We start from the raw sequence: 27,798 nt of genomic DNA, 5'->3' as shown, positions 1-27,798 counted from the left end.
TAACACTTCCTCAATGTGTGACCCTGGGCAAGTCACTTAACCCCAATTATCTGGGGGGGGAGGGGGGAAGCTAATTGATAGTTACTTAATTGAAAGAAAATGTGGTGCTAATCACCGATGGCTAATAGTGGTGTACCACACTGGAAATGGGATAGCTCCTAAGAGACAATCCAACACCTCAGCAAGCTTTCTGATTTTATGCATGTTGGATAAAATGTCCAATCACCTCAAGGATGTTAACCTTTTTCTTTCCCCTTCTACAGACAACAAAATGTACATACATGCTCCTAAGAGTCATTCCTCTCTTCTCTTACCCCTCGTTATTTTTGAATGGACATTTTACCAGTGATCAAATAAAATGCCTCTAAAAGCACTTTTCAATCCTTAAAAAGTGCCATATAAATGCTATTTTAACATCATAACCATGGAATTACATTGCATCCTTGAGTTGAAATCCAGATCATCTTTCTTGTTATCTCTATTTTGTGCATCAGTGTACAGATATGAGTTCATTATTTTATTGCTAGTTTTACTTGAATTTCATCTTTTTGTGAACCCCTCAACTTTACTGCTTTTCATCCACTGCAGCCAATCACTATTGTAGCTAGGCAATTTTCTTTTCTTTTTATTAAAATCTTTTCAACTAGGTTTGCAAGATTTTTATCCAATTACATTTTAAGCAGTGCTTGTTAAATATACTTCAATCATATGCAAAGGGTTATTATTTCTAAATGTTAAGTTGTGGTCCAAAATCCAAATCGTCATACATATCATTTGCTTTACAAGGTATTCATTTTCCAAATATGCCTAGATGTTCTGAAACCCTTGCCCTTCATTGGCTGTGCTGATGAAAACATCCATTGTGGCCCTCTAGTCTTCACTTTGTGGCCTAAGACTTCATAATCTTTAGCAAAGCTTTCTAGATTCCTTTTGGAAGCATCATGTGTGGCCACAGGAATCACCGTAACTGGGTAGTAGTTATGGATTTAACATGCAGAGAAACTCCTCCAGACAATAGATTTTTCTACTGTTAGACAAAATAGCTGCCTTGGTGGCTCTTAATCACCATGACTTTTCTCCTCTTTTGATGTAACTTCTTACCAGGTGGGAATCAGCAAATGCATACCAATCTTTCTTTGAGGGACAAAAAGTTGTTTCCTTCCAACTAAGGTAATAGTGGTGATGGTAATGGTGTTGGTGGTAGTAGTTAACATTTGTATAGGGGACTTTTTTATTTATGTTATTTATGCTTTATGTTATTTCATTTTATCAAGTCAATGCTGTCATCCAGATGAAGTAACTGAGGCAGAGGTTGATTTGCCCAGGATCACACAGCTATTGTCTTAAGACAGATTTGTACATGCTTATTATGTGCAACACTGTTAACATGGGGTCCTGATTGGTGAAAACCACAAGGACTTCAGGAGTGGAATGTGGGGTCCCTAGTTGGGGACAGTCATACCAAAGGGGGCAAAAGCTATGACAGGAGGGGGTAGGGGAAGCCATTACAAGGACAGTATGTCCAGTAAAAGACCTTGTCTATATATATGGGGAATTTACTCAAACTAATGTGTGAACATTAAGCACCTGAATTGGCCTTACACTGAAGCCCTGGGAATCAAATCCATTCCCAATATATATATATATATATAAACATAGCCAGACCGTACTAATGTATACATGATGCCATATAGCTCCTCTCTATGTCTGATTCAATAATTACCACAGGGCATTTTGAGGGTCTTTGAATAATCTGGTCAATGCCTCACATTACATGGCAGTGACTGGATATCCAATGAATCCAGTGTAGCAGCCTCCCATAGACAGCCCCTATGCAAGTAACCCATGAGATTATTAAACCACTAATAATCCTAAAGGAGCGCTCTGCCTTTTTCTTTGGTACAATTATCTTGCCCCTTGTTGGAGGTAGGGAAGCAAGTTTAGGAGTTCTCTTGGTTGAGGAATTCCAGACTCTAGTTAGTACTGGGGATACAAGGCTAAAAATGAAAAACCCATCTGTGCCTCAAGTAGCTCACATTTCACAAGAGAATAGGTGGAGATATATATATATATATATATATATATATATATATATATGTAAATTAAGTTAATTACAATTGGACATGGACCTGCCAGAGAATATACTTTAACCTCAATCTGCTTCCAGTCCATAAACAGCTAGGCAACCTGTTTTGGCAAATGTGAAAATGGTAAATGGAAGGGCCTAGCTCCTTTGCCAAACTGAAAGAGGACCCTTTTGATTGGCTGACCCAGAACTGAGAATGAATGTAGTTACTCTTTGCTGACTGAATACTAGAAATACCTTCTGAGTTTTAAAAAGCTGGAATACCAGGGACCAGAAGTATAGGAGCTGAAGTTAACAGTGCTATTCACAGAGAATTGAACACTGCCAATAACAGAATAGGTGACCTCATTAAATGGTAGAACTGAACTGAATCACAAGATAAAAGCCAGAAGACCCTCTATTCACAGAGAATTGAACACTGCCAATAACAGAATAGGTGACCTCATTAAATGGTAGAACTGAACTGAATCACAAGATAAAAGCCAGAAGACCCTCTAAACCCCAAGCCACTTTCCTAGGCCACAAGACCCTTACTTTACAGTAGAAGAAACTAAAGCCCAAGGAGGGCTTCACCCAGATACATGGATAATATCTAAGAGTGAGATTCAAGCCTCTGCCTCTAACTAATCCAATGTTCTCTCCCTTACACAAAGATGTTGTCTTCGAGATCATGGGTCAGCAACCCCTTGAGGTGGTTAATAGCCACTTGGAGAGACTGTAAAGAAAATTCTTATTTAAAATGAGCTAAGTGGCTCAGGTGGATGTAGTCAGGAAGACTCGAATTCAAATCTGCCCTTAGCCACTTACTGTGTGACTCTAGCACTTACATCTCTGCCTTAATTCACAAGAGAAATAACAAATCACTCCACTATCTTTGCAAAGAAACTATGGAGTGACAAGAGTTGATTGAAACAACACAACATGATTGACCTGAGGTCCCTTCCATTCAAGCCAGATTTGATTAGTCTTTCAAACTTGTGGTCCCATCCCCATCCTGCCTAATCTAAGGGGGCCCTTCCACAGCCCCAAATCACAGGCTGACCAGCAGCATTTCCTAGCATACTACCCCAGGCTTTTTTTGCTCTAGGGTCCTCATACATTTATCAAGTATAGCAAGGTCACACACTGACCACCTAGCTCAGTACCCTTATACTAGTTCCTTCACAATCCAGTTAACTAACCTTTGTACCACTGTGATATGAAAACAACTCTACACAAGAGAATTAGGAGACTGAGGTTCTAGGCCCAGCTCAGTCACTAGTCACTGACTCATGGCAAGTTAAGTCACTTTCCTTATCTTGACCTGTTTTTTGTTTTTACATAACCTTCAAAAGGTCCCTTCTCTGACACTGTACAAGTAATCATTTCTCGGATGAGCCTTTGGAACTTGGGTTATTTATGCTCTCTCATCAGAGATGAGCCTTGGTGATCCTGGGATGAGAAGCTATCCCTAAGAAGAAGTCATCAATCTTTTCATTTAGTGACAAAAATCAGGAGAATCTCCTAAAACAAAAAGCTCACAGTCATGGGGTTTTCATAAATGTCTTTTGCTTATATTGGACACCAATTTGATACACAGCTATTGAGGTCTCAGGAGTCTCAGTGAGGGGGAGTTGAGACAAGTACTGGCAAGATATGGGACATTTTTTCTTCCTTGGTGCTTCTGGCTTCTGAGCCTCACTGGTCTTCTGGGGGCCTTTGCTGCCTGGAACACATGGGTTACCTGGTAAGATAGGGCAAAGTAATGGCAGACTAACAGAATAGCTGGAGAGCTAGCAGCAGGAGAACTTGTGGTAGTAGCGGTGATAGCAGCAGCAACAGGTTGAGGTAGAAAGAGCAAAGGATTTGTTACTTAATGCCTGGATGGCCACAAGCAGGTTATTTTGCTTCACAGAATAAATTTCCTTTATCTATAAAACAAGGACAATACTGACAAGATTCGTTTGTGAGCAAAGTGCAAAAGAAATGTGGAGATCATCAAGACTTCTAGTCCTCGCCAGCTTTAAATCCCAGAATCCCAAGTCACAATATAGCAGTTGTCCATACCTATAGCATCAGCAAACAGAATCCAAACCCAATCCTGACTCACCTCTTTCTCAAGATCCTCCACTATAAAGTGACTATAATGATCTCAGAGATCCCTTCCAACTCTCCTATTCCAGACCTAAGACCCTAGGTCTGACTTGCCATGCTCTTTGCATCTGGCTATATCCCATGGGCCCTCCCTCCCTGACTTTACATTCTAAGAACCTATGACTAGATTTGATTTCCACGTGAAGAGCTTTGTGAATAGGTTAGAAAAGTGAGGTTTCTATATGGAAACAAAAAGCAGCAAGATTAGCCCCCAAGCAGCAGGATGCATCAACTCCCTGTCTCCACTGACCTCAGAAGGTGGAGATAGATTTGCCTCATCCAAAAATCAGGCCAAGGAAGGAGTGTTCGGGTCAGCAGAGCTGAAACAAAACACAACCATCACCAAGGCCAAAAAAACCCACAACAAACCAACAAACTCAATCTTTTATCCTCCCCTCCCAGGAACAGGCCAAGTCCAAAGTCAAAGCTGCTACAAGAATCCTATATGCCAAGACTTCAGGAGGCACATAAACATCAGCGATACATCAGTAATGTCAGTAGAAACACAAATGCTGGCCAACTCTGGGCCAGGAACTTGCCCAAAATCTGTTTCTCCATTTGTAAAATGAAGGGGTTAGATGAGATGTATAAAATTTTTTCTACACTGAATTTTTGGTGATTCTGTGCCTGTCGATGTCTCTCAACCTGGGAAATTGTGGCCCAGTGGCTGGGCCTTAACCTAGACAAGTTAGGGCAGTGCTAGAACTAGCACCCACGTCTTCCTGATTTTCATTGTTCTTTCCTCCATAAAGAACTTAGGAGTCAGAATTCTTAGTTGGATAAGTAGGGGTTCAAGACTAAATTCTGTAAAAATCAACAAACTGGAGCAACCTAGGCAGGACAGCGTCAAGAAGCTCTCTGAATAAAGACCAGGCTTGGAATTTTGCCAGAAGATATTTATTTGATCCCTTCAAACTGGCCTTCCCAGAAGGAACAAAAAGGAATCAATAGCAGCAGCCTTAGTACTTGAACAACCTGTGTCAAGAGGCAGCAAGTAGGGGGTAGCGGTTGCAAGTGGTGGAGTATTTCACAATGCCTCCTACAACCACCAATCCAAAAAAGGCGCTCAGAAGTATCAAAAAAAATGAAGGCTGTTATAAGCTTAAAGAATAACTTACTTAAATTAGCTAGCAGGATGAAAAACAAAAAAAGGGGGGAGAGGGCTACTTATTAGCCAAAAATACTCTTCCAGACATATGAAAATAAGTTATTTTCATTTCACTATCTGAAAACTCTACCTGTATTCTTGCCCAAGAAATAAAAGTCCCATGACGACAATGGGGGGTTCTCTACAGTACTCAGGGCAGCACTGCTGTAATTCAATTAGTTTACAGGTTCATGCAATTTTGCCTAAGATAACTCTGGTGAGCAATTGTTTTTTAAATAAGAGCCAGTAGTTTAGAAAATCCAGTATGATGGAGCTCTCAGGAGCTACCTTCGACCCTGAGAAGAATTCATCTGGTCCTTGATGCTGATGGCCTGTTTCAGCAAGCCCTCAATACTTCGAAAATGAACACTGCTATCCATCAAGTTCTTCACAGCACTGAAATACAGGAAGGGGGAGAGAGGAGAACAAGAAAGGCAGTTATCAGAGACTGTTCTACAATCACAAATTCAGCAAGTGTGATGGGATGGCAAGTGTGCCAGTGCTTGGCAAAGGGCTCTAAGAGATCTCAGCTTAAGGGAAGAGCCATCCACATGCCTGGAAGAGGGGCTATGGGGCATGTGCAAGACTTGGGATTTTTTCTTCTGGAATGTATTCCTCTATCTTCCCTTTACCTTAAGCTATGTCTCTTTCTCCAAACACCCCCTCCCCATACTGTCCTGGAGTACTTCATTTGGCTCACTTTTGCCCCTATGTTAATGTATCTCTCCCAATAGAATATAAGCTCCTTGAGAGAAGGGATTGGTTACTTTTAAAATCTTTGTAATCCCAGCATAGTGACTTTTGAACTAATTATGTTTAGCTCAATTCTGGAGTAGGGATGGAAGAGAATTGAAAGCCAGACTCCATCTCCAATGGAGTTGCACATGGAAAAGAATGAGTCATCACATGGATATACCTGAAAGTAACCTGGGTAATGACCTCCAAGGCCATCCCTTCTGGGGAGAACAATTTATCCTTTTCTCCTCATTGCTGAGATCAACTTCTGTTTGCAACTATAGAAAGAAAAGTTAAAATTAGGCTCTTGAGTTTACCTGCAAGCATACTCCACTGTATAGATGGCTCCCTGGCTCTGCTCCTCCCAGCTCTGCATGTCAGACTGAAAAGAAATGCTGGAGATTATTCAATGAAAGCCTTTTCTTCTCTTTTTTCTCCAGGGGGGGATAGGGAAAGGAAAGGGGTTGATCAGAATTTAGATTTTAGATAAAATAATAACATGCTATAGTGAAAAGTAGCCTGAGAACCTTAAGACCAAGGATCCAATGTCACTCTGTCAGTCTCTTGCTGAACTCCTTAAGTATGACTTGACAAGAGATCTCTGTTCTGTAGACCCTTCCACCCCCATATTCCAATGTAACTGGTTTATAAGATACATACAGGACATCTGGATCTGGACTTTCCCCTTAAGAATAGTGGGATGAAGACAGAGTGAAGTGCTGAATTACTTTGTTATGGTTGGCCTAATATTAGAGACAACTCCCTTTGACCTTAGTAATAGGATTATTATAAGAAGCCCCTTGATCTTTCCTAAATCAATTTCAAACCTCAGGAGGTACAAATTTGCTAGTTTTGTGTGACTCTGTATGACCTGAGGGTAATTGGGAAGGATACCATAGCAAAGGTCTTATTTATGCCTAATTAAAGCAAAGATGTTGTTTCCTAGAGATGATTTTTAAGGGTCTTCTGTTTTGCAAATTTATAAATCTATACCCTCGCTTTCTACCGTCAACACATTTTTCTATTTCTTGAAATCTTCAGGTACATAATTGGTTTTTAATAATAAAATAGCTTTTTATTTTTCAACATTAATAATTGGAAAGGAATAGTTTTACCTGAAACATCTCATCTTTTAAAGAGCTTAACCACCCCTCTGAAAAATTAATTCCACTTAATTTCTACTCTTGAGACTTGGAATATAAAAAGAATTGGGTTCAAATACCTCCTATAATACATACATATTATATAATTATGAGCCAGTCACTTAAGATCTCTGAGCCTTATCTTCCTCATTTAATAACCAGAGTTAATACATCTTAGGAAACCCACTTCATAGGGTAGTTTTGAGGATCCAATCAGATGGTATTTTTTAAATCCTTAAAATACCTGAAATGTCTGTTGTTCTTATTCACTGTGATACAAGAATGACCCTGGCTGCTGGGAGAGCATAAATTCTGAGAAGTCCTCCCCAGATGGAATACCTTAGAATGAAGGAAATGAGTGCAGCTTATGCTTTAAAGCAGGGGTTCTCAAACTACGGCCCTGGGGCCAAATGCAGCCCACTGGGTTATGGCAAATGGGCTGAAGGGCGGAAACAAAGTGTGAGTTTTTGTTTTTACTATAGTCCAACCCTCCAACAGTCTTGAGGGACAGTGAACTGGCCCCCTATTTAAAAAGTTTGAGGACCACTGTTCTAAAGCTAACAATTGACAGTACACTAATAATAAAATGAAAAGTCCTTGTTAAATTCTTCAGAACAATTCTAACTACCAAGGGCAGTCAAGAGCAGCTGGGCTGACAATATATTTGAATAGCCACAATGCAAATCCTGATCGTAGTTTTTAGAGATAGAGGCTTTGAAATATTAATTTCAAATTAAAACTAGACTGATGAGTGTAGAGAGAGCTTTGACTTATCTCTCAACATTATACCTTACTCATAAATATGCGTTAATAAAAACAAAAACAAACAAGTAACTTATTTAATGACTCTGAAGAAGTCACCTTCCTTCTTTGGGCCTAGTTTCTTCAACTACATTTTTAGAGAATGTTGAACTGCAGGAATTTTAAAATGCTCTAAGCCTCTGGGGCTAAAAGCCTATCTATCTTCAAGACCATTTTGGTACAGTGGTTTGTTCTGATGTTCTAAATTCTCAAAGGTCCCTCTAGCTTTGAAGCATAATACAGTTGGAAGATCTTTGGAGTCAGGATCTGAACTCAGTTTTCTCCTGATCCTAATTTCTAAAAAGAATCTTTAAAAGTTATTGAATTATACCCATTTTGATAAACAAGTAAAGTGAAGACCAGAAAGAGTAAATTAACAGCTAACTTAGTAGGGAATACTGTAGCAAACTAACCCACTCTCTTTCTCTTCTCCCCTTTTTTTATTTTCTTCCCTCACCCATGCTCACTCTCACTCCCTATTTCCCTTCTTCCTTCTGTTTCCCTCTATCTTCCCTGTCTTTTTATCTCTCCCTATCCCCACTTCCCCATTATTTTAACAGCCTAACTGTTCTTCTTGCTGAGGGTTCTACAATCTAGTGGGGCAATTTCAATTCTATTTCTGTTTTCATATGGCCAGTGAGTTAAGAAAGATCTTTACAATTTCAAATGGCTTAAAAAAAAATCAAAAGAATGCTTTGCAACATAAAAATCATATGAAATTCTAATTCAGTATCCATGAATGCAATTTCCTTGGCATATAGCCACACTAGTTAATTTGTGTCAGCTTTCACAACAAAGACTACATGTATCACTGTCATTGCCTTGCATCCTCACTGCATTCCACATTGCAGGGATAGTTATATCTTAACAGGATTTCAAATGCCATATGTATTGTCAAAATGGGATATTAAAAAAAAAAAAAAAGTACCAGGTATGCATCATATCACAACTGGTAGAGAAAAAAAAAAAAGCCCTATTATGATTTTTTGAGCTAAGAGTCAAAATTGAAAAATTTTTGAATGAAAAGAACTGCCTCCAATCCCAATCAGAACACTGAATTGCTTTGGAAATTAGCTTTTGCTATGCTCATTCAGATTTCAGCTGTGACTAACTCTTCAGTAACTAACTCTACCTCCATTTGGAGTTTTCTTGGCAAAGACACTCACTGGAGTGATTGGCCATTTCCTTCTCCAGTTCATTTTACAGATAAAGAAATTGATGCAGAATTAAGATTTGTCCAAGTTAAATAGTAAATGTTTGAGGTCACTTGAACTCAGGCTCTGTTATACCACTTCTTGTTGTTCAGTCATGTCTGATTGTGATTCCCTTTTGGGGTTTTCTTGGCAAAGATACTGGAGTGGTTCATTATTTCCTCCAGCTCATTTTACAGATGAGAAAATGGAGAAAAACAGTGTTAAATAACTTGCTCCATGTCACACAGTTAAACATCAGAGGTCAGATTTGAACTTAGGATAAGTCTTCCTGACATCAAGCTCGGTGCTCTGCACTACCTAACTGTAACAACTTCTGCTATAGACTTATGTTTCTTAATGAATCCAACCCCAAATTACAAAGCAAAACAGAGCTTCTCTGCAAACTTAAACAGCAGTAAAGTCAATTTTATGACGACTAACATTGAACCACAAGTTATGTCGAGCTGCTTTACCCATTTCTTGGGCTGTCAGCATTTAAAACAAGAAGGAAAAATATCCATTCCCACATAAATTGACAGTGAATGTATTTTCCAGCAGCATTTTTTTTCAGACCTTGATGCAAATGCAAAAAGAATTTCCATATTTCAAAATCCATTTAACTGCAATCGAGGAGCTTCTACCTAACCTTCAATTTGTGGTGATTGATCTGCAATATAATAACCTGCTAAAAAGGCAAACATCTAAGATGAATCAAATAGAATTCTAGAAATGCCTTCCAAATGATGAATATGCACAATTAAAATCACCTGCTCATGGAATGATATTGATATTGGCAATAACTAGCTGTATGAAAGGGCATTTTCAAAGACAAAACATGTAAAAACTCATTATAGACCAGCATTAACAGATCAACATTTATAATTCTGATGATTTAGGACACTGACTTTGAACCCAAATGAAGCAAGATACTTCTCCCACATTTACCCAAATATTCCATTCTTTTCATTAGACCCAGATTACAAAAAACTGTACTCAATCATTGTATTTCATCACTTTAATAATTTCTTTATTATTATTACTTAAATTATATTCTTGATTTTGCCTCTTGGCCCACAAAATCTAAATCTATCTGGCTCTTTTCAGAAAAAGTTTGCTGACCCCACTCCCCAGCCCCTGTCCTGGCCTCAAGTTTCTCCCCACTCCTGCCTACCTTACAAGATATTGCCCAAGCCACATCAAACTTGACTGTTTCTCCTACTCAGCATTAGCTGTTTCAAAAGATCTTCACCTGGAATGATGTCATATGTTGGTTCCCCTCCACCAGACTTATCCTCCAAGGATAGGGCACAACAAGACATTAATGAGCTCTTCTTTCTGAACATCAAAAAAGTGGCCTAATAATGAGTTAGGATTTTAGGACTGCTATTTACTACTACTGAATCTTAAAAGTTTACAGTTATTGTTTATCTCCCTTTCTTCTATCTCTCTTTTTAGAAGATGAGGGATTTGGGGCAACTAGGCAGTGCAGTAGATAGAGCACCAGCCCTGAAGTCAGGAGGACCTGAGTTCAAATCTGGCCTCAGATATTAACACTTCCTAGCTGTGTGACTCTGGGGAAGTCACTTAACACTTAAGATCAGAGATTTTAGTTGGATCTTTTAAGACACTGAGCCTAATCCCATTTTAGAGAAGAGGAAACTAATCAATCAGAATTTGCCTAAGTCCTCTTACTGCAAATTGTAATATTGTGCCCACTGTACTACACTGCCTCTTTTATATAGGTGATATTCAGTGAAAGGCTCAGACCATGATCCTGCCTTACATCCTGTATCTATCACACAGTGTTTCTATTTATTGTACCAACTTTCTGAGGTTGTACTTGGTGGTACCTGATGACTGAAAATCCTTCCCTACCTACCAATATTAGGCTTCTGCACATTTTTCTTCTCTTAATTTTAATTACTTTTAATTACAGAGTCATCAAAGAACCCAAGAGTCATGCTGTTGGTATTTTTCTTGCTTGCTTCCAATCATAAAGGGGATTCTCTTCACCCATCCTAAAGCTCTCTGTACCTTGACAGAATCATTGATCAAAAGTGAGCAATGACAAGCTGAGAGGAGGAATAGGGAGCTGGTGTATCAAGACCCAAATTAAAGTATTCTGCTGAGCAGACACTCTGGTTATTTAAGATGTATGTTAATTATGCAGTCTTATTTTTTTCATGGAAACAAATCACCTGAATACCTGAAATAGTCATCTTGAGATTTAGAAATACTTATGGAGAAATTTTACAAGGGGAAGGGAAAGGCCATCAGGTTCATGAACCTAAGAAGTAGGGAAGTAGATAGTGAATAGAACACTGGATCTAGCTTTCCCCACAGAACCAAATTTCAATCCCAACTTTGACACCTTAGGTAAATAATTTTCTATGCCTCAGTTTCTTCATCTATAGGAATAGTGACAATACCAAATGGTAACTATTTCACAGAGATTTCAGAGAACATAAACACAAGTGCTTTATAAACCTGAGAGTGCCATATAAATATCACTTCTTATTATTCAATGCTGGTATTCTGTGTTCTATATCTTAAGATCTCTTTAAGTACCAACATGCTTTGATTTTATAAGATTAGCATTTGTATTTATTAATGGGACCCTTGAGAGAGCCTTAAAAATAACAATAAAGCGATCTCAAGGTTTGGGGGCAATGAAAAAAAAGCATGTTTGAAAATGGAATATCCTTCATATTTACACAAGAAATAAATTCTCAAGCAGGAGAGAAAGGAACAAGGTAAATTTTAAATGAACTAGTATGCTAGGTAAAACCCCATGAATCCAATCCTGCTCACAAACTTTAAAAACATTTACATTTTCCAAGAGTACTATTTTCTTCCAGATTTATGTTTTGTGTAGATGTCAGATGTCTCAGCAGCCGAGCCCTGGTCCATGGGACAGAAACACATGAGAATTTCAATCATAACAGTCTTATGGGTTTACTATTAAACTAATTTGTATGGACAACCAGATATTCACATCTGGAGAAGCAGGTAAATTTATTTTCTATTAATAGTAACTTGAAGCTCTGTTACTGATTACCACTAAGGCTGTTGCCAGGCAATAAAACAAGTATTAAAAGGCATGCCAGACATATGCTAAGCACACACAAAAAGTAATAGCTGAGCCTTTTCCTTAAGAAGCTTGTAATCTAATGAGACAGACAACATGCAAATGACTATGCCCAAACAGCAGGTATCTGTGTCTTTCCATTTTCTTCCAATTTCTGCCCCCAGGTTCTTACACTAACCATTATAACTGGCAAGCCTCAACCAATCTCCCTGCTTTGAGTCTATCCTTCACCCAATGTCTAGTGATTTACTCTACCATGATAGTCCCCTATTTGCAATACCCTAAAGTGGCTCTCTCCTATGCCTATGGAAAAAAACCGCAAACTTTCCTACTCACCACATAGGGTCTCTGGGAGTTTAGGTTATAACCTAACTTTCTAGCCTTCATTTTTCTTCTCCATTCTGTCCTCTAAGAAACAAACCACACTACTTTTATTTGCTTATTTATTTATTATAGCTATTTATTTACAAGTTATATGCATGGGTAATTTTACAGCATTAACAATTGCCCAATCTTTTGTTCCAATTTTTCCCCTCCTTCCTCCTACCCCCTCTCCCAGATATTAGGTTGACCAAAACCACACTACTTTGCTGCCTCTTCTCCCAAAACTGCCACACCCTGGAATTCTTTCTTCCTCAATTAAAACACAGCTTATATGCTACCTCTTTCTTGAAGCTTTCCTTCTCCGATCAGAAACAATTTTTCTCTCCTTAGAATTTTCACAGAATGTTTTTTAACTCTTCTTTATTTGAAATTTCATGTAAAAAGGAACCTGCTATTTTTGTAGGAAAGCAACCCAGTACTCAAGTGTTAGCTCCATAAAAGCAGCAGGCAGGGTCTTAGCTTAGTTTGCATCAGTCCCAGAAACCAGAAGAGTCAGTTAACAGTGACCAATATTGATATATACACTTTCAAAATTTCCAAAGCATTTGTGAAAAGGATTATCTTGATTTTTAGAGATAAGGAAACTGAATTACAGAAAAGTAAACTGATTTGCCCACTGAGAAGCCAAAGTTTTAGAAATTGACCTCAGGCCTAACTTTCCAAATGTATTGCTCTTTCCCCTACATCATGATAGCACAGAAATTCGGAATTACAGAGTACCTTAGAAATCATCTTCACAGAGATAGGGGTGATGGGTATGAACACAACATATACTGGCAGACTTAACTAAAGTATTTATTTTGGCTAAACTACCTTCCCTATTATAAGTGCTGGTTGGTTGAGGAAGGGAAAGAGATTTTTGAGAAGCCAAGGTAATATAAACAAAAGATGATTTGTTTTAAAAAAGAAATTTCAATCATGTAGTTCAAACTTTACTTGAAATATGAACCCTTCAAAATTAGAAAATAGTATGGCAGAAACTAGGCACTGACCAACACCCAATACCCTATACCAAAATAAGGTTGAAATGAGTTTGGTTTAAAATAAAGGGTGATACTATAAGCAAATTAGGAGAACATGAGACAGTTTACTTCTCAGATATGTAGAGAATGAATTTATAGCCAAAGAAGTAGAGAACATTATGAAATGCAAAATGGATAATACAGATTATATTAATTTTAAAAGCAGTAGTGAAGATTAGAAGGGAAGCAGAAAATTGGGAAAAAATTTCTGATAAAGGCCTCACTTCTAAGTTTGTAAGAATATAAGCCATTCTTCAATTGAAAAATGGTCAAAGGAAAAGAACAATTTTCAGATGAAGAAATTAAAACCATTTATAATCATATGAAAAAGCTGTTCTAAATCACTATTGATCAGAGAAATGCAAATTAAGACAATTCTGAAATACCACTTCACACCTCTCAGATTAGCTGACAGGAAAAGATAGCGATAAATGGTGGAGGGGATATGGGAAAACTGGGATATTAACACATTGTTGGAGTTGTGGACTGATCCAACCATTCTGACCAACAATGTAGAACTACACCCAAAGGGCTGTCAAACTGCATATCTTTTGATCCAGCAAAGTCCTTACTGGGTGTGTATCCCAAAGAGATCATAAAAAAGGGAAAAAGACCCACATGGGCAAAAATACTTGTAGAAGCCCTTTCTGTAGTAGCAAGGAACTGGAAACTGAGTGGATGTCCATCAATTGGAGAAGGGCTGAATAAGTTGTGGTATATGAAGGTTATGGAATATTATTGTTCTGTAAGAAATGACCAGCAGGATGATCTCAGAGAGGTTTGGAGAAACTTACAGGAACTGATGCTGAGTGAAATGAGTAGAACCAGGAGATCATTGTATACAGCAACAATAAAATTATGTGATGACCAACTGTGATGGACTCGGCTCTTTTCATGGCCGTGATGCAGGCCAATTCAAACACATTTGTGATGAAAAGGTCGTTTGCATCCACAGGGAGCATTATGGGGACTGAATATGGAGCTAGTATTTTCACCTTTTTTTTTCTCACTTTTCCCCCTTTTGATCTGATTTTTCTTGTGCAGCATGATAAGTATGGAAATATATTTAGAAGAATCCCATGGATTTAAACTATTTTGGAACTTACTAGAAGGGAGAGGGGGAAAGGGAGAAAAATATGGAACACAAGGTTTTGCAAAGGTTAAAACTATCTTTGCACATATTCTGAAAAGTAAAAAGCTATAATAAAAAAAGGAATATGAGCCCCTTTACAATACCTCCTCCCTCTTTGTTTAAACAATTCATATTTCCCAGGACAGCCTATAACATTGGGGGCCAGCTTTGATCACTAAGTTGCTCTTGAAGCTGAAATCTGCCTCCTTGCACACACTATTCCAGTAGCCCCAATTACATCCTCTGAAGCCATATAAAGTGATTGTCTTTTCCTATCATAGCTCTTGTCCCTAGGTCCTCCCCGAGCTCAGGAAGCGCCCCCCTCCGGACCAGGCCGGTGCCGACCACTCCGCAGGCTCACCTTGTGCTGGGCTAACTCGGGCAAGGAGCGCCTCACATGCTCCTGCAGGCGGTAGAGCGCCACGGAGGGCTCGTTGGCCAGGACGTACACGCTCTCCGTGAATTTGTCTGTAACTGAACCCAAAGCCAGTGGCCGTGGTTAAGATGCAATCAAAGGATCCCAAAGTAATGAAAACTGCCCGCCGGCTCTAACTTCCCCAGTACATCCCCGCTCGGGGCTGAGCGATCAGAGATCCCTCCGTAGGGGGACTCCGGAATGTCCCCTCAGACACAGACTGACAACAACGGGGATCCAATGTATTCTGTTCGACTGATCCCTTGGCATATGACTTTCCGGCCTGGTTTTAGGGAGAGCTGAGGTTGGAAATATCCTACGTTTAGTGCCTAAAAGGGACCTTAAACTCTTATCTAACCCAACCTTCTCCTCTGAGCAGCTGATTGATAAGAGGAGCAACTATACTTAAGTCGACTGATCCTCCTCTTCTCTCCAGGACTCAGTTTCCCTATCTGTAAAATGAGTGCTATTGCTAGATGACCCCCAAGGTCCCTTCTAGAAAACGGGGCAGCGAATTGGGGGACAGCGGAGAAGACGTGATCCTCCGGAAGTCTCCAGCGACCTCCAGGAGCTGGCAACAGAAAGGCCTCCCTCGGGTGCGGGGGTCCCCCACCTTGCTCGTGATTGGAACCCTTTGGGGGCCGGCCAGGGGAAATCCACGGACTTCCCAGGACACATTTTAAAGTGCCTGGCATAAAGTGCATATGAAAGCCAGAGTTTAGCGAAAATAGGTAATTTTCCCCGTCCAAGTTCACGGCTGCGGGGTGAGGACCCGGACCGTTTGAAAGGCGCACTCGGACCCAGAGAGGGGGAGACACTTGCCCGGGGTCACACAGCGGCGTCTCCAGCCAGTTTCGACTTTTCACCTCCCTCCCCGGCCCCCGGTCCCCGCCCCGCCGCCACCTTTCTTCCCCTTGAGCTGCATCTCCGCCTCCTCCATGGCGCCTCCGCGGAGCCGGCGGTTTGTGGCAGTTGGTGGCGGTTGGCGGCGACGGGAAGCCTCGGGGGGCCGGGGAGAGGTGCAGCTCCTCGACCGTCCCGGCCGAAACTCGTAGCCGCGCCGCTCCAGTTCCGCTTCCGGTCTGGCTCCCTAATGCACTCCGACCTCCTCCCCGCCCCTTGGTCCCAGTCCTGGGCTGCGGGAGGACCAGCCCCGGCGGTGGCTTCGGCCCGGGACGAGGCGAAGGAGTGGGGGCCTCCGATCCAGGCCTTAGCGGGGAAGGACACTCCCCGAGGGGCTCAAACGGGAGAGGGGACTCCTGTCCGCAGGGAGGAGAGGGGCTCCACAGGCCCACCTCTCACCTTGGGGGCCGGCTCCCAGGTTTCCACCCCAACGCCCTCGGCCTCCCCCAGGTCCCCGGAATAGCCTAAAAAGGGGAAAACTCGCGCCTCAGGAGGGGGGACGAGAAATGGCCCGCACCGTCCCTTTAAATCCCGCAGCCCAGTTGGTCCCGCCCAGCCCCCCGGTCGATTGGTTCCTACGGGAGGGGGCTCGAGTGGTGCGCAGGCGCACTAGAAGCCCTCCGACCTGGCCTCCTTGCGTCCGAGCTCCGCCCGGCCCTCCTCCTCTCTCTCGGGTTAGTCTCCCGGGCCCGAAGCTGAGTTCTTAAAGGGCCAGCGCCCCTGTCCCTTCCCTGCGCTCTGCGCAGCTGCTCCCGGCGGGGGAGGGGCGCCCCCCGCCCCCGCTGCTCTCAGGTGCATTGTGGGAGGCCCCCCGCCGGGTTGGGGAAGGGGGCGAGGGGGCGGAGCGCTGCAGTTTGGTAAAGTTAACTTTCGGTTCGGGCTCGGGAAGTCCCGGGTAGGGTCGGGAGGAGGAGGATCCCGGCTCCCAGGCAGGAGACGCGGGGAGAGGCTGCTCAGCCCCGGCTGCCTCGTGGGCAGAGCCCCGCGCACCCGGTCCCCCCAGGGCGCAGGGGCTGGGGTCCGAGAAGGTGGGCTCTCCCCCGGTCCCTGAACAAACGCAGGCCCGCGGAACTGCATCCGTCGGGCGCGAAGGGTTTGCTTGGCCCTGTATTTCCTCTGCGTGGGGCGTCATTTGGCAGAGAGGGGAAACTGAGGTTAGAGAGGGGAAGGGACTTGATCAAGGTCTCTCATCGAGCCAGGACTAGAGAGGACTAAAGTTTCTTCCAGAAACAGGCCTGGGAATGGGGAGCATCCTCCCGTATGAGGAGGAATGGTGAGGAGGGGGAGGGGCACCCAGGGGGAAGCGCCCCCTAATTGCCTGCTTTCATCTGGACCCCCCAGAAGTGCCCGCCATGGAGCCAGAAGGGGCCGTGGCCAGCCTAGGTTCCGGGGGCCCTGGCCAGCTCCAGGAGCCCCCCGCCCTCCCTCAGCCTGAAGACCCCACCCAGGACAGCTCGGATGGCTCTGACACCGTGCTGCTGCGCCTGTACCCCTGCATCCCAGACTCCGGGAGTCCCGAGCTGGACGGAGTCCTCGCCGCGCCCCACAGTAAGTCCTCTGGGGAGATCAGGCCGGGAGAGGAGGACCCCGACCAAAACTGGCCCCTTCACAAGCACGGGCCACCAACGTGCTGCATGCTACTGGTCCCCATTTTATGGATGGGGAAACTGAGGGGCACTGGAGCTCACCCCGCCTGCCCGGCTGCTGCTGCTCTCCTCCTGGATTACCCTGTGGTCCATCCCGCTCTCCCAGAGACGGTGTTTGTACAGAACTTAGCGCAGTGGTGGCGCGCATCTAGTGACAGTCCCTCTCTCCCTTTCCTGCCTCCTCCCTGAGGCTGGGAGCGTTTTTGCCCTTCTTGTGTCCCGCCTGGCCCCTAAGTGCTTAGAGCTGACCCCGGGCAGGCTGTGGGCGGTGCTCTTCACCTCCGGGTTTAGACATGAAGTTTTCTTCTGGGGCAGAGAAGGCTCAGTGCCCTCCTGACCGCTCCTCTTCTATCCCAGCCGGCAGCAGCTCCCTGAAGCACTCCACCACCCTGACCAACCGGCAGAGGGGCAACGAGATCTCCGCCCAGCCTGCCACCCTGGACTGTGAGTATGCCTCGGGGCCAAGGTTGGGCTCCGGCCCTAGAATTCTCAGCCACCGGAGCTGGAGAATGTCACACTGGGAAAACCTGAGCCCCTGTGCCAAACTCTGACCTCCAGAGATGAGGAAGGAGCCCGACCCTGCCAGGGAGGGGGTGTCACGTTATCTTGACTCTCTGGTTCCGGGACTTTATCCGTCTTTATTATCTTTGAAATTTCCAAAGTTGTCCTGCCCCTCCCCCATAAAGACGTTTCCTTCCCCTCCCTTATAACCCATGCCTCTTTCTGCCTCCCCTTCCTAAACAACAGCTCTGTCCATCCACCAGCTTGCTGCTCAGGGAGAACTGACTCAGCTAAAAGAATACCTTCTTAAAGGTACGTGGCTCCCGCTATCCTCTCCCTGGCTGCTCCTCCCCAGACCCCAGGGACTGTGGTTCTAAGAGTCCTGAGCCTGGCCTACTTTATCAGAGACTGGACTGGGTGGGAACAGGCTCTGCAGAAGAGAGAGTGAGGGGCTCAGGCCGGCCCAAGGAGCTTGGCTTTGTTTGAAGGGCATCTCTTCTGCCCCGATGTATGAGAGCCCGGAGGGCCAGAGGCAGCAGGCCCTGTGAACACAAACCTCTCCAAGGAGTCCCTCTGTCCCCTCGGCTTCCAAATCCAGAAGCAAATGTACAGAGAGGCCCTGTAGAATTGATTGAATATCTAGGTCTAGAATCTAGGAATTCCAGTTTCCAGCCACTTGTTGTTTGCACCTCACCTTGGCCCCCAGGTCACATCTTCATTCCATCTATTGCCTTGGTCATGCCGCCGTCCTCACAGTCAGGGCCAAAGCTCCGAGTCCGATAGTCATCTGGAGCACCATGAAGACCCCCTTCAGAACAGGATTCACACACAAACACACACACCTGTGCGCTGTCCCCCCCCCCCCCCAGCCTCCCTGCCCTGTTGATGCTATGCCCACTTGCACCCTGTAAAGCTGCTAAAAGCCTAGCGAATTCTTCCCATCCTCCCAGGTGACAACCTGGTGAACAAGCCCGACGAGCGTGGCTTCACCCCCCTGATCTGGGCGTCTGCTTTTGGAGAGATCGAGACTGTGCGCTTCCTGCTGGAGTGGGTAAGAGGCTGCTCGGTACCAAGGTCTTGGGGGACAGGGAGGAGTTTGTCCCACGGTCCCCCGCTCGCTAAGGAAAATCCATTGTTCAAGCAGAGGATGGAAAAGATGTTCATTTAACAATAGCTATCATTTATATGGTGCTTTCAGATTTTCCAAAGCCTTTGTGTATGTTAACTCATTGAATTCTTACAACAAAACCATGAGGTGGTTGCTATTGTTATTGCCAAGCTGAACAATTGATTTATATCTCACTTTAGTGGGGAGATGGAGGCTGACAGGCTAATTGTCTTGCCCAGAGTCACACAGCTAGTAAGTATCTGAGGCAGATTTTGAATTCAGGTCTCCTTGACCCCCAAGTTCTATCTACTTTGACACCACCTGTGGGGATGAGCTGAGTACAAGCTTAATGTAAATCAGTTGTGTGGCTTGGCAACAAGAAAGCTAATGTAAGCTTAGGCCATACACAGAAATAGAACGGCCGCCTGCTGTCCCGAGGGAGGGATGGCCCTACTAGTGCCTGCCCCGGTCAGACCTCCTCTGAAGTGCTGTGTTCAGTTCATTTGGAGTCGCCCAACCCCCAGGCTGATGCTTTTGTGGTTATTACATTATGTGGAAAAGACCTTCAGAAGAGGGCACAGAACTTCAGACCATGTGGAGAATATTAATTCTGCAGAAAAGATTTCTTAGAAGGGCCGTGATCACTGTCTAACCACTAGAAAGAATGTCATAGAGAAGGAGGATGAGCAAGGTCAGAGCTGCGAATAGTGGGTAGAAGTGATGGAGCAGAGCTCCACATCAGTGTTGGGACTCACCCAGCACTAAATGAGCTCCCCAGAAGGTGTGGAGAACCCCTTCTCTGGAGGCAGGTCAGCAGGAGGGGCTCATCTATCAGGTGGACCATAGAGGAAGATTTCTTCTTGCCTGGGTGACCTTCATTTTTTTTTTTTTTTTTTTCCTGAGGCTGGGGTTAAGTGACTTGCCCAGGGTCACACAGCTAGGAAGTGTTAAGTGTCTGAGACCAGATTTGAACTCAGGCCCTCCTGACTTCAGGGCTGGTGCTCTATCCACTGCGCCCCCTAGCTGCCCCCAGTGACCTTAATTTCTAAATCTTGTGACATGCAAATGACCTTCCAGATGGGGTCCAGTCAGGACACAGGGCACTGAGTGGTTGTCCCCTTTGCTCTGGACCTTAGACATTTATTTGTATCTCTGAGGGTTCTGTGATACTATGAAGAGCTGTCTGATAGCTGGGGAAGTCTGGGCCAACATTGCCAAACAAGAAGCACCTTTTCCCTGTCTCTCTCTTTCTCTCCCTCTCTCTTTTCTCTGTGGTCTCTGTCTCTGTCTCTCCTCCCCCCACTTTCTCTCTTCCTCTAACTCTTCTCTCTGCCTCTTTGTTTCTCCCCCATCATGTGTTTCTCTCCTCTCTCCACCTCCGTCTGTCTCTCTCCTTTGTTTCCGTCTCTTTCTCTCTCTCCCTCTGTCTCTGTCTCTCTCCATCTCTTCTTCCTCCCCCTCCTCTGGGGACCATGCTGTAGCCCACCCCCTCCCTATTCCCAGTCCCCAAGCATTGGGCAGTAGTTCAGAACTGATGGCCTTTCTGCCCAGGCACTGCCTTCTGGGCCATCACAAGCTTCACTCCTTAGCCATCACTTAAGGGCCCACGGAGGCCACATGGAGGAGTCTCGACTTTGTCTCAGAGTTTGTCTGTCCTGCAGAGGGAGGGCAGGTCCTGCCCTCGCCTTCAGAGGTGAGAGAGTGACTCGGAGTCTTTTCCAGAGGGCTATGATGAGAGGCCTCGGCCCAGCACGGGCATCAGCCCCCGGGTCTCAGTCACTCTCTGGCTCTGGCCGGGCTCACCCCTTCTGGCCCCACAGGGTGCTGATCCTCACGTCCTGGCCAAGGAACGGGAGAGCGCCCTGTCGCTGGCCAGCACAGGCGGCTACACGGACATCGTGGTCATGCTTCTGGAGCGGGATGTGGACATCAACAGCTATGACTGGGTGAGGACCCTCTGCAGCCCCTCCTCAGGTCCCTGGGGTGAAACGGACCGGAGGAGGCTGGGCCGCCTTCCAGAGCCATGGCAGTGTGGGAGTGGCTGTGGACCCTCGAGTCCAAGTCCTGCCTTTGTCATTTCCCACCTTGGCGACCTTGGGTCCCTGACCCCCATCTCTGTCCCTTCCAGCTCCTGTACCATAGACGATCTTGCCTTCTACGTGTCACTCCTGGGCCACTCAGGAGGCTGACCTTCAGTACTGACAGGGGTGTCCTTGGTCCCTTACAGACCCAGTGAGGCCCCCCCAGCCCCTGGCATTGGTGACTCTGGGCTTGTCCCTCCCTTCTTACCAGGGAGGATCCGGGTCCCAGGCCTGCTGAGTACCCAGCTGGTATGAGGAGCCAGGGAGGCTTCTTTGGCCAAAGCTTAGCTCTGAGTGATGTTAGGGAAAAACCGCCAGGTTGGGAGGAGACCTGGATTCTAACCCTCACTTTCTCCATCTGTAAAGGCTTCTTAACAGAAGCTTCTTTCAGCTTCTTAACCCAGGGTGTGTGAACTTTTTTATCTTGAAAACTTTATCTCAGTAGAATGTCCCCTTTATAACTCCTGCGTTTTATTCTGAGGGGTTCGTAGGCTTCGCCAGCCTGCCAGGAGGGACCAGAAGAGTCCCAGGCCTTGGCGATGTCTCGGCACCAGCAGGGTTTGAGATCCTCCTGAGGAGGAGGAAGCGTCTAGGAAGCTGAGGGGCTCCAGGAGGGCGCCCTGCCTGGTAACTACCTACCCCTGAGGATATTCAGGCTGGGGCTTGCCCAAGCCAGGCAGTAAGGGAAACCCTTCCCCAAGGATGGCCATCCTCACCCCTGCCTCTCCATCCTCCAGAATGGTGGGACTCCGCTGCTGTATGCTGTGAGGGGGAACCACGTGAAGTGTGTGGAAGCTCTGCTGGGTAGGTGTGGGCCCCTTCCCCCTCCCCTCAGGGCATGGAGCTTGGGGGAGGGAGGCAGGCTCTGTTAATCCATACTTCAGCTCTCTCCCCCTTTTTCTCCTCTTATTGGATTAGAAGACTTCCTGTCAATTCTCCATAGTCCACTGGGCTTCCTTCATAGGCAGCAAGTTTGCTAGGCTCACAACAGATGTCAGATTTGCAGCCCATAACACTCCCAAGTGAGGTCCAAACCAGATTAAAACGTAATTAGGAAATATTTAACAAAATCAACAAAAATACAATAAAACACGGATTACGTTTTTAAACTTAAGTCAATATGCAGCCTGTAGGGATCCTTGTGTATAGAATTAGTGGCTGCTGTTTCTGTTTGAATTTGGCCACCAGTAACACTTAGATGAATTTTTGGGGCAGCTTCTTTTAGCTTGTAAGCAGCTTGTCCCTAATGAGTAACCAGGGGCATACTAACAGGAGCTTTGTGAGAGATTCAGAGTCCCAGGGCAGGTCCTCGTGGATTCCAAAAAAAGCTTTTAAGTAATTAGAATGTACCAGACAGTGAGCTGTGCATTGGGGAAAGAAGAGATGGTCTCTGCCTTCCAAGAGCTTATATTCTAATAAGCTAGAGAAGCCATAGTGGGAAGAGGATATGTCCCTGCCCCCAGCCCCTCCCCATCAATCAAACAAGAACTGAGCTTTTCCCCTTTTCTGCCTTGGTTTTCAGCCAGAGGGGCCGATCTAACAACAGAAGCAGATTCAGGCTACACCCCTATGGACCTGGCTGTGGCCTTGGGACACAAGAAGGGTATGTACATTCAGAGGAAGGGATTATTATTCAGTGTGTCAGAGGGAGTCTTCACCTTCAGAAGAGTGTTAGTTAGATTTGGGGTCCACTCCACCCCAAACAGACTAATTCAGCAAGCATTTATTCAGTACCTACTGTGTGCCAGGGTAGGGATACAGAGACATAAACAAAAGCCCCTGCCCTCAAGACCACCTTCTGCTGAGTGAAAATATACATAAAGAAGTAAAAACTATATACAAGTTTGTTGGGGACAGTACCTCATCTTGATCTGCCCCCATATATAGCCTCCAGGGCCTGGGGGGGACAGTGGTAAGAAGAGAATAATAATCCCAAATTCCCAAAATAAAAATTCCCCCCAAAAAAGTTTTAAGTTCTGCAGAGCCCTTTCCTCACAATCAGCCAGTGAAACATACTACCAGTGGTATTCCTATTTCACAGAGACTCAGGCAGGCTGCTCCCCCAGTCACAGAACTAGTAAGAAGCAGTATGTAGTACAGTGGTTGGAGGCAAGATAACCTGGTTTTGACCTGCCTCAGCCATGAGCTAAGTGTGTGGCCCCACAAGTATCTGAACTCCACTGGACCTTTGTCTCTTTACCTCTGATACCAGCCCCTGGACCCTGCCCTAGCTAGCCTATCAAGGATGTGTGTAGAGGAGAAAATGCTGGTCTCAAAATCAGGACAAAATGGGGTTCCAGTCCTACCCTCATGGGCTCTGGAGCCTCAAGTCAGCTGTCTTCCCCTCAATTCTGCATCAACTCCTAATTCTGAACTTCATTTTTTCTTTATGTAAAATGGGAATCCTGTTACCTGCACAGGGTTGCCCTGAAAAGAGCCTTTCCCATACCCTAAAATCCTCAAGAAACCAAAAGTTTTTGTCAGCTGTCAATAGCCCCACCATTCCAGCCACTGCCAAGGCTCCATCTAGTCCCAGCTCCGTCCCCACCTGGCTGTGTAGCCCCTCCTTGGAGGGACAGACCTTTTCTCCCCATCTGCACCAAATCCACCAGAAAGATCTGTTTTAGACAGGTCCCAGGAAACCTGGGGTTGTGAGGGTTCTGTTCCCATCTCCTTCCTACCCCATGAACCATTTACTTATCCTCATTGTACAGATGAGGAAACTGAGCCTCAGAGTGATAGTGTCCTACTGGCTTGTGTCACTGCCAGGACACTAAGTCAGATGTGCCATTCCAAGCTCCTGGCAGTCCCCGCTCTCGCCTCTTTGTGCTGGCAGGGCAGAGGGGGTCCTAAATTATTTTCTCTCACTCCCTTCTTTCTGGGCTTCAGTCCAACAGGTGATGGAGAACCATATCCTTAAACTTTTTCAGAACAAGCTGCTTCCAGAGACAGAGTGAAAGGGGCCTAGGCCACTAGGCTTTGGTCCTGTGCCTTCCATCTGGTGCTCAGGAAGGCCAGCTCACTTAGAAGCCAGTTCTTCAATCCCTATGGCCAGGGAGAGCAGGTCCAGGAGATCTCCCTCTTCCCATGGCTGAAGGCTGTGGGTCTTTCCCTAGCCACCTACAAATATCTGGGGGGACCACAACCAAGAACTCCGTGTCCAAGAACTCCAGTGCACACGAGGCAGACCCCCAAACAGAAACAAGGCAGCTCATCTCCTTCCCAGGACCGTGGGAGGGTCTGTGCTCCTGGCTAATGACTTGACCCCGTAGCTCCCTGCCATGATGGCTCCTCTGCTGCCCCATCACCAGCCATCCTGGGAATCCCTCCCTGCTTCCCCAAGCCCATGGAATGGGAACATGAACCAATAAAACCAGCTGCTACCCCCACAAGCAGGGTCAACACTGGCTGTTCCATCTCTGACACCCAGGGAAGTCTGGCTATAAGGAAATAGGGCAACTGTAGCCTGGAAGAGAGGAGAAATGGCTGCCTTCTTAGATCTGAGGGGCCACTCTGAGAAGGCCTCGGGCTGACTCCTTTGTTCCAGAATGAGGGAGCCTGCTTCCCATTACATGTAGATGGCACAGGGGGCTGAGAGTGAGACAGGTGGGGCCATTCAAGCAGCCTGGCGATCCCAAGGTAGGAATGTGTGGGCTTCTCTTTTCGTTTTTAAATGAACAAGCATTTACCACTTAAAAGAAAAAGCTTGGAACAAATGTGCATAATCGGGCAAAACAAATTCTACAACGTCTAGTCCAAAGAATGCTTATTTTGCATCCTGAACCTCTCACGTGTACTTCAGCATCTTGGCCAGACGCTGCAGTGACCAGACTTCTCAAGTCCTTCAGAGCCGTCTCTTCGATGCTGTTAGTGTGTCAGCTGTTTTCCAATCACGCCTGGCTTCCTGGAAGGATTAAACTGAACCTCTGAGACTTCTTTCTGGGGTTCTCTCAGGTTCTTGGGGGGAGAAGAGGGGGTGGGAACCACTCTGGTCACCCAAATTATAACTCCTCCTACTTCCTGGCCACTGGGCCAGAGGCAGGTGTAGCTTCTGCTCTGTCCTTCCAGGGAGTCCTGCGGGTGAGGGGAGAAGCTGGGCTGCTGGGCCGCTCACAGCTTCTCCCCAAGGATCCGCAGGTGGTAGATGATGATCCGGCCAAAAAAGTCAGTGCTCTTCTCGAAAGTTACCTTGAGCTTGTCCAGTGTGACATCTGCCACGGGGAAGCTGTAACTCACGCGCTGTCAAGGTTAACAGGACTGAGCTGGGGGCCCCACTCGGAGCCCAGTCAGGACCCGGTCCCTGCCAGGGGCTTCCTCAGCTCCCACTGACCCCCGCCTTTTCTCCCAGCTCCCACGGAGGCCTCCAGCCCGGCCCAGTGCTGCCTAACCCGAGCTGGGCCAGCCCCCTCCCCCCAGCGGAGAGGATATCTGCAGGGAGTTGTTGTCCTGGGGGTAGAAATCCCCAATCTTCTCCAGGGACTCGCTCTTCCTGCCACCTGTTTTTAAAGAAGGGAAAGAGAAGGGCTCAGCAGCACAGAGTCTGCGCTGGAGCCCTACAGGAGGGGCCGGGCCAGACCACCCCCTCCTCCCCTTGACCCCTCCTCACCTTCCAAGCGGCCTTGGCGGCTCGCAAACCCCCCCTGGAACTGGATCTGCACCTGAGACACGCGGACGGACTGGGGGAATTCCAGCATCACCCACTGGGAGGTGCCCTGAGGTCAGACAGCCAAAGAAAACGGGGTCAGTCCCCGGAAAATGCCAGCGCCCACCCGGCGGGCAGGGGCTCGGACTGGCCTCCGGCTGCAGTGAAAGCCAGCCGCCCCCCGGGTTCCTGAGAGGTGCGCAGCGCCCCTCGGTGGACCTGCAAGGCCCTGTGGGAGTGCCCCGGGGCCGGTGTACGCGGCACGCAGAGGCGGCCTCAGCCTCCCACGGGGAGGGAGGGAGGCGGGCTGGCCCCTGAAACCTGCAGTGGGCTCTCCCGGGGCTCTTCCGGTCCCACCGCGGGGCCGCCCCCCCTCCCCCGTCACCTGGTCAGAATTCCAACACGTCTCATCCTGCCCGTCAAACAGATGCTTCTTTCCAAACTGCTTCGAGTCCCGCTGCAGCACGGAGCTCACCCTGCGGAGACACCGAGGGGGGGGGTGGCAGCGGCGCGGGGTGGGGGGGCAGCCGCGGCCCCGCGATCCCGGCCCGGGACCCGCCCTCACCTGCTCACGGTCTGGCTGCAGACCAAAGGCACCGAGGCGGCCATGGCCCGCCGGCGGGGCAGAGTCAGGCCACGTGGGCCAAGTCACGCGGTCGGCCTCAGCTTCCTCATCTGTAAAATGGGGCAGTGGGGGAGTCGCGATCCAAGGAGAGCGTGTCTGCAAGGTGCTTAGTAAATGTCCCCTTCCCACCCGGGCCCTCGGAGGGAGACGGCTCCAACCGCCAGCCTCGGACAGACGGGGAAGCTGAGCCCAGACACGGCGAATGGCCAGCCCAGAGACCCCGCCTCCTCCTCCGTGGCTCTCGTCACCCCCCGCGCTTCCCCGCTCCGGGGACCTCCCGCTTCTCTCGGCGCGCCCGGGCCCAGGGGGCCGGAAGAGAGTCCACAATTTTAAAAGGACTGAGGCGGGAGCGCCGGGCGCGATCACGTGGGGAGCGCCGGCGCCCCCTCCCTCTCGGATGCTGCACGTGGAGATCTAGTCCAGGCCGACGCGGAGGCCAACGGCGCGCAGGGCGCAGGCGCGGGGCGGGGCGGGGACCGGAGCGGCGGGGCGGGAAGTGCTTCCCGGTGCATCCTGGGGCCTGGGCGGAGCAGAGCGGGCCTGCCCCTCCTCAGACTTTAAAAGGCCCGGCCTGCCCGAGCCGCGGTCGGGAACGCTCCTCCCTGACCTCGCTTCTGGGCCCTTTGCCTAACACCTCCGGGGACACTACTGAGAGCCCAGGATTGGGCAGGAGCACTCTCCACCCCCGCCCCAGTGGCTCCCCGAGCCAAGCGCCTTCCCAGCCTGCCCCGCCCCTCCTCTTCCCTGTGGGGTGCTCCCGCACACCCCCTCCCCTCGAGCCCTGGCGTCCCTGCCCTTCTCTTTTTCCTGCATCCCTCGTCTCAGCTAAAACCGCACCTTCTACCGAGAAAGTGAAGTCTTTCCCAGGCCTCCTTAGTCTCAGCGCGTCCCCCGAGACCGCCCAGCTCGTCCTACCGCATCTCGCCCTGACGCACTGTTTCCCAGCTGCTTCTCGGGTAGAACGGGCCCTGGCGGGCAGGGCCCTCGCGCGGAACCTGACCAGAAGGGGCTGAA

At 47.0% G+C, this 27,798-nt stretch overlaps 3 protein-coding genes across 15 annotated transcripts; 1 reads left to right on the top strand and 2 right to left on the bottom strand.

Moving 5' to 3' along the window:
• Positions 1-3,617: 3,617 nt before the first annotated feature.
• BORCS8 (BLOC-1 related complex subunit 8) lies at positions 3,618-16,791 on the bottom strand. Of its 3 annotated transcripts, none has more exons than XM_074307247.1 (6): positions 16,182-16,720; positions 15,225-15,337; positions 6,419-6,483; positions 5,655-5,762; positions 4,470-4,539; positions 3,618-3,809 (listed from the first exon to the last, which is right to left on the bottom strand). In XM_074307247.1, the coding sequence occupies exons 1-5, from the start codon at positions 16,216-16,218 to the stop codon at positions 4,506-4,508; spliced, it is 357 nt and encodes a 118-aa protein (XP_074163348.1). In that variant the 5' UTR covers positions 16,219-16,720; the 3' UTR covers positions 3,618-3,809; positions 4,470-4,505. The 3 variants fall into 3 exon arrangements, with proteins under 3 accessions (XP_074163348.1, XP_074163339.1, XP_074163356.1); XM_074307238.1 differs by having other exon boundaries at positions 3,618-3,791; XM_074307255.1 differs by lacking the exons at positions 3,618-3,809; positions 4,470-4,539 and having other exon boundaries at positions 5,101-5,762; positions 16,182-16,791.
• On the top strand, positions 15,835-25,453 carry RFXANK (regulatory factor X associated ankyrin containing protein). 11 transcript variants are annotated; one of them, XM_074307197.1, is made up of 9 exons: positions 15,835-16,009; positions 17,523-17,729; positions 18,185-18,271; positions 18,575-18,640; positions 19,279-19,379; positions 21,257-21,382; positions 22,255-22,321; positions 23,040-23,120; positions 24,407-24,909. In XM_074307197.1, the coding sequence occupies exons 2-9, from the start codon at positions 17,534-17,536 to the stop codon at positions 24,472-24,474; spliced, it is 792 nt and encodes a 263-aa protein (XP_074163298.1). In that variant the 5' UTR covers positions 15,835-16,009; positions 17,523-17,533; the 3' UTR covers positions 24,475-24,909. The 11 variants fall into 11 exon arrangements, with proteins under 11 accessions (XP_074163298.1, XP_074163252.1, XP_074163290.1 ...); XM_074307151.1 differs by lacking the exons at positions 15,835-16,009; positions 24,407-24,909 and adding exons at positions 16,749-16,855; positions 25,320-25,453; XM_074307189.1 differs by lacking the exon at positions 15,835-16,009 and adding an exon at positions 16,749-16,855.
• NR2C2AP (nuclear receptor 2C2 associated protein) lies at positions 23,225-27,227 on the bottom strand. Its single transcript, XM_074307226.1, has 5 exons — positions 26,725-27,227; positions 26,545-26,635; positions 26,124-26,229; positions 25,946-26,013; positions 23,225-25,744 (listed from the first exon to the last, which is right to left on the bottom strand). Exons 1-5 carry the CDS (start codon positions 26,766-26,768, stop codon positions 25,628-25,630), a joined length of 426 nt encoding a protein of 141 aa, XP_074163327.1. The 5' UTR covers positions 26,769-27,227; the 3' UTR covers positions 23,225-25,627.
• Between the last annotated feature and the right edge of the window lie 571 nt (positions 27,228-27,798).

The sequence above is a fragment of the Sminthopsis crassicaudata genome, chromosome 1 (genome assembly GCF_048593235.1).
Source record: "Sminthopsis crassicaudata isolate SCR6 chromosome 1, ASM4859323v1, whole genome shotgun sequence".
Taxonomy (NCBI): Eukaryota; Metazoa; Chordata; class Mammalia; order Dasyuromorphia; family Dasyuridae; genus Sminthopsis; species Sminthopsis crassicaudata.
Note: the sequence above shows the minus strand (reverse complement) of the source record. Positions and strands in the feature narration are given on the sequence as shown.

Excerpts from the sequence above, each read along its gene's own strand:
- BORCS8 (XM_074307247.1), bottom strand. The coding sequence starts at position 16,218 with ATGGAGGAGGCGGAGATGCAGCTCAAGGGGAAGAAAG. Across the intron at positions 6,484-15,224 it reads CCGAGTTAGCCCAGCACAAG|TCTGACATGCAGAGCTGGGA; the intron begins GTGAGCCTGCGG and ends ATTTCTTTTCAG. Across the intron at positions 5,763-6,418 it reads ACAGTGGAGTATGCTTGCAG|TGCTGTGAAGAACTTGATGG; the intron begins GTAAACTCAAGA and ends CCTGTATTTCAG.
- RFXANK (XM_074307151.1), top strand. The coding sequence starts at position 17,534 with ATGGAGCCAGAAGGGGCCGTGGCCAGCCTAGGTTCCGGGGGCCCTGGC. Across the intron at positions 18,272-18,574 it reads CCAGCCTGCCACCCTGGACT|CTCTGTCCATCCACCAGCTT; the intron begins GTGAGTATGCCT and ends CCTAAACAACAG. Across the intron at positions 18,641-19,278 it reads AAAAGAATACCTTCTTAAAG|GTGACAACCTGGTGAACAAG; the intron begins GTACGTGGCTCC and ends CCATCCTCCCAG.
- NR2C2AP (XM_074307226.1), bottom strand. The coding sequence starts at position 26,768 with ATGGCCGCCTCGGTGCCTTTGGTCTGCAGCCAGACCGTGAGCAG. Across the intron at positions 26,636-26,724 it reads TGCAGCCAGACCGTGAGCAG|GGTGAGCTCCGTGCTGCAGC; the intron begins GTGAGGGCGGGT and ends GTGTCTCCGCAG. Across the intron at positions 26,014-26,123 it reads CCGCCAAGGCCGCTTGGAAG|GTGGCAGGAAGAGCGAGTCC; the intron begins GTGAGGAGGGGT and ends CTTTAAAAACAG.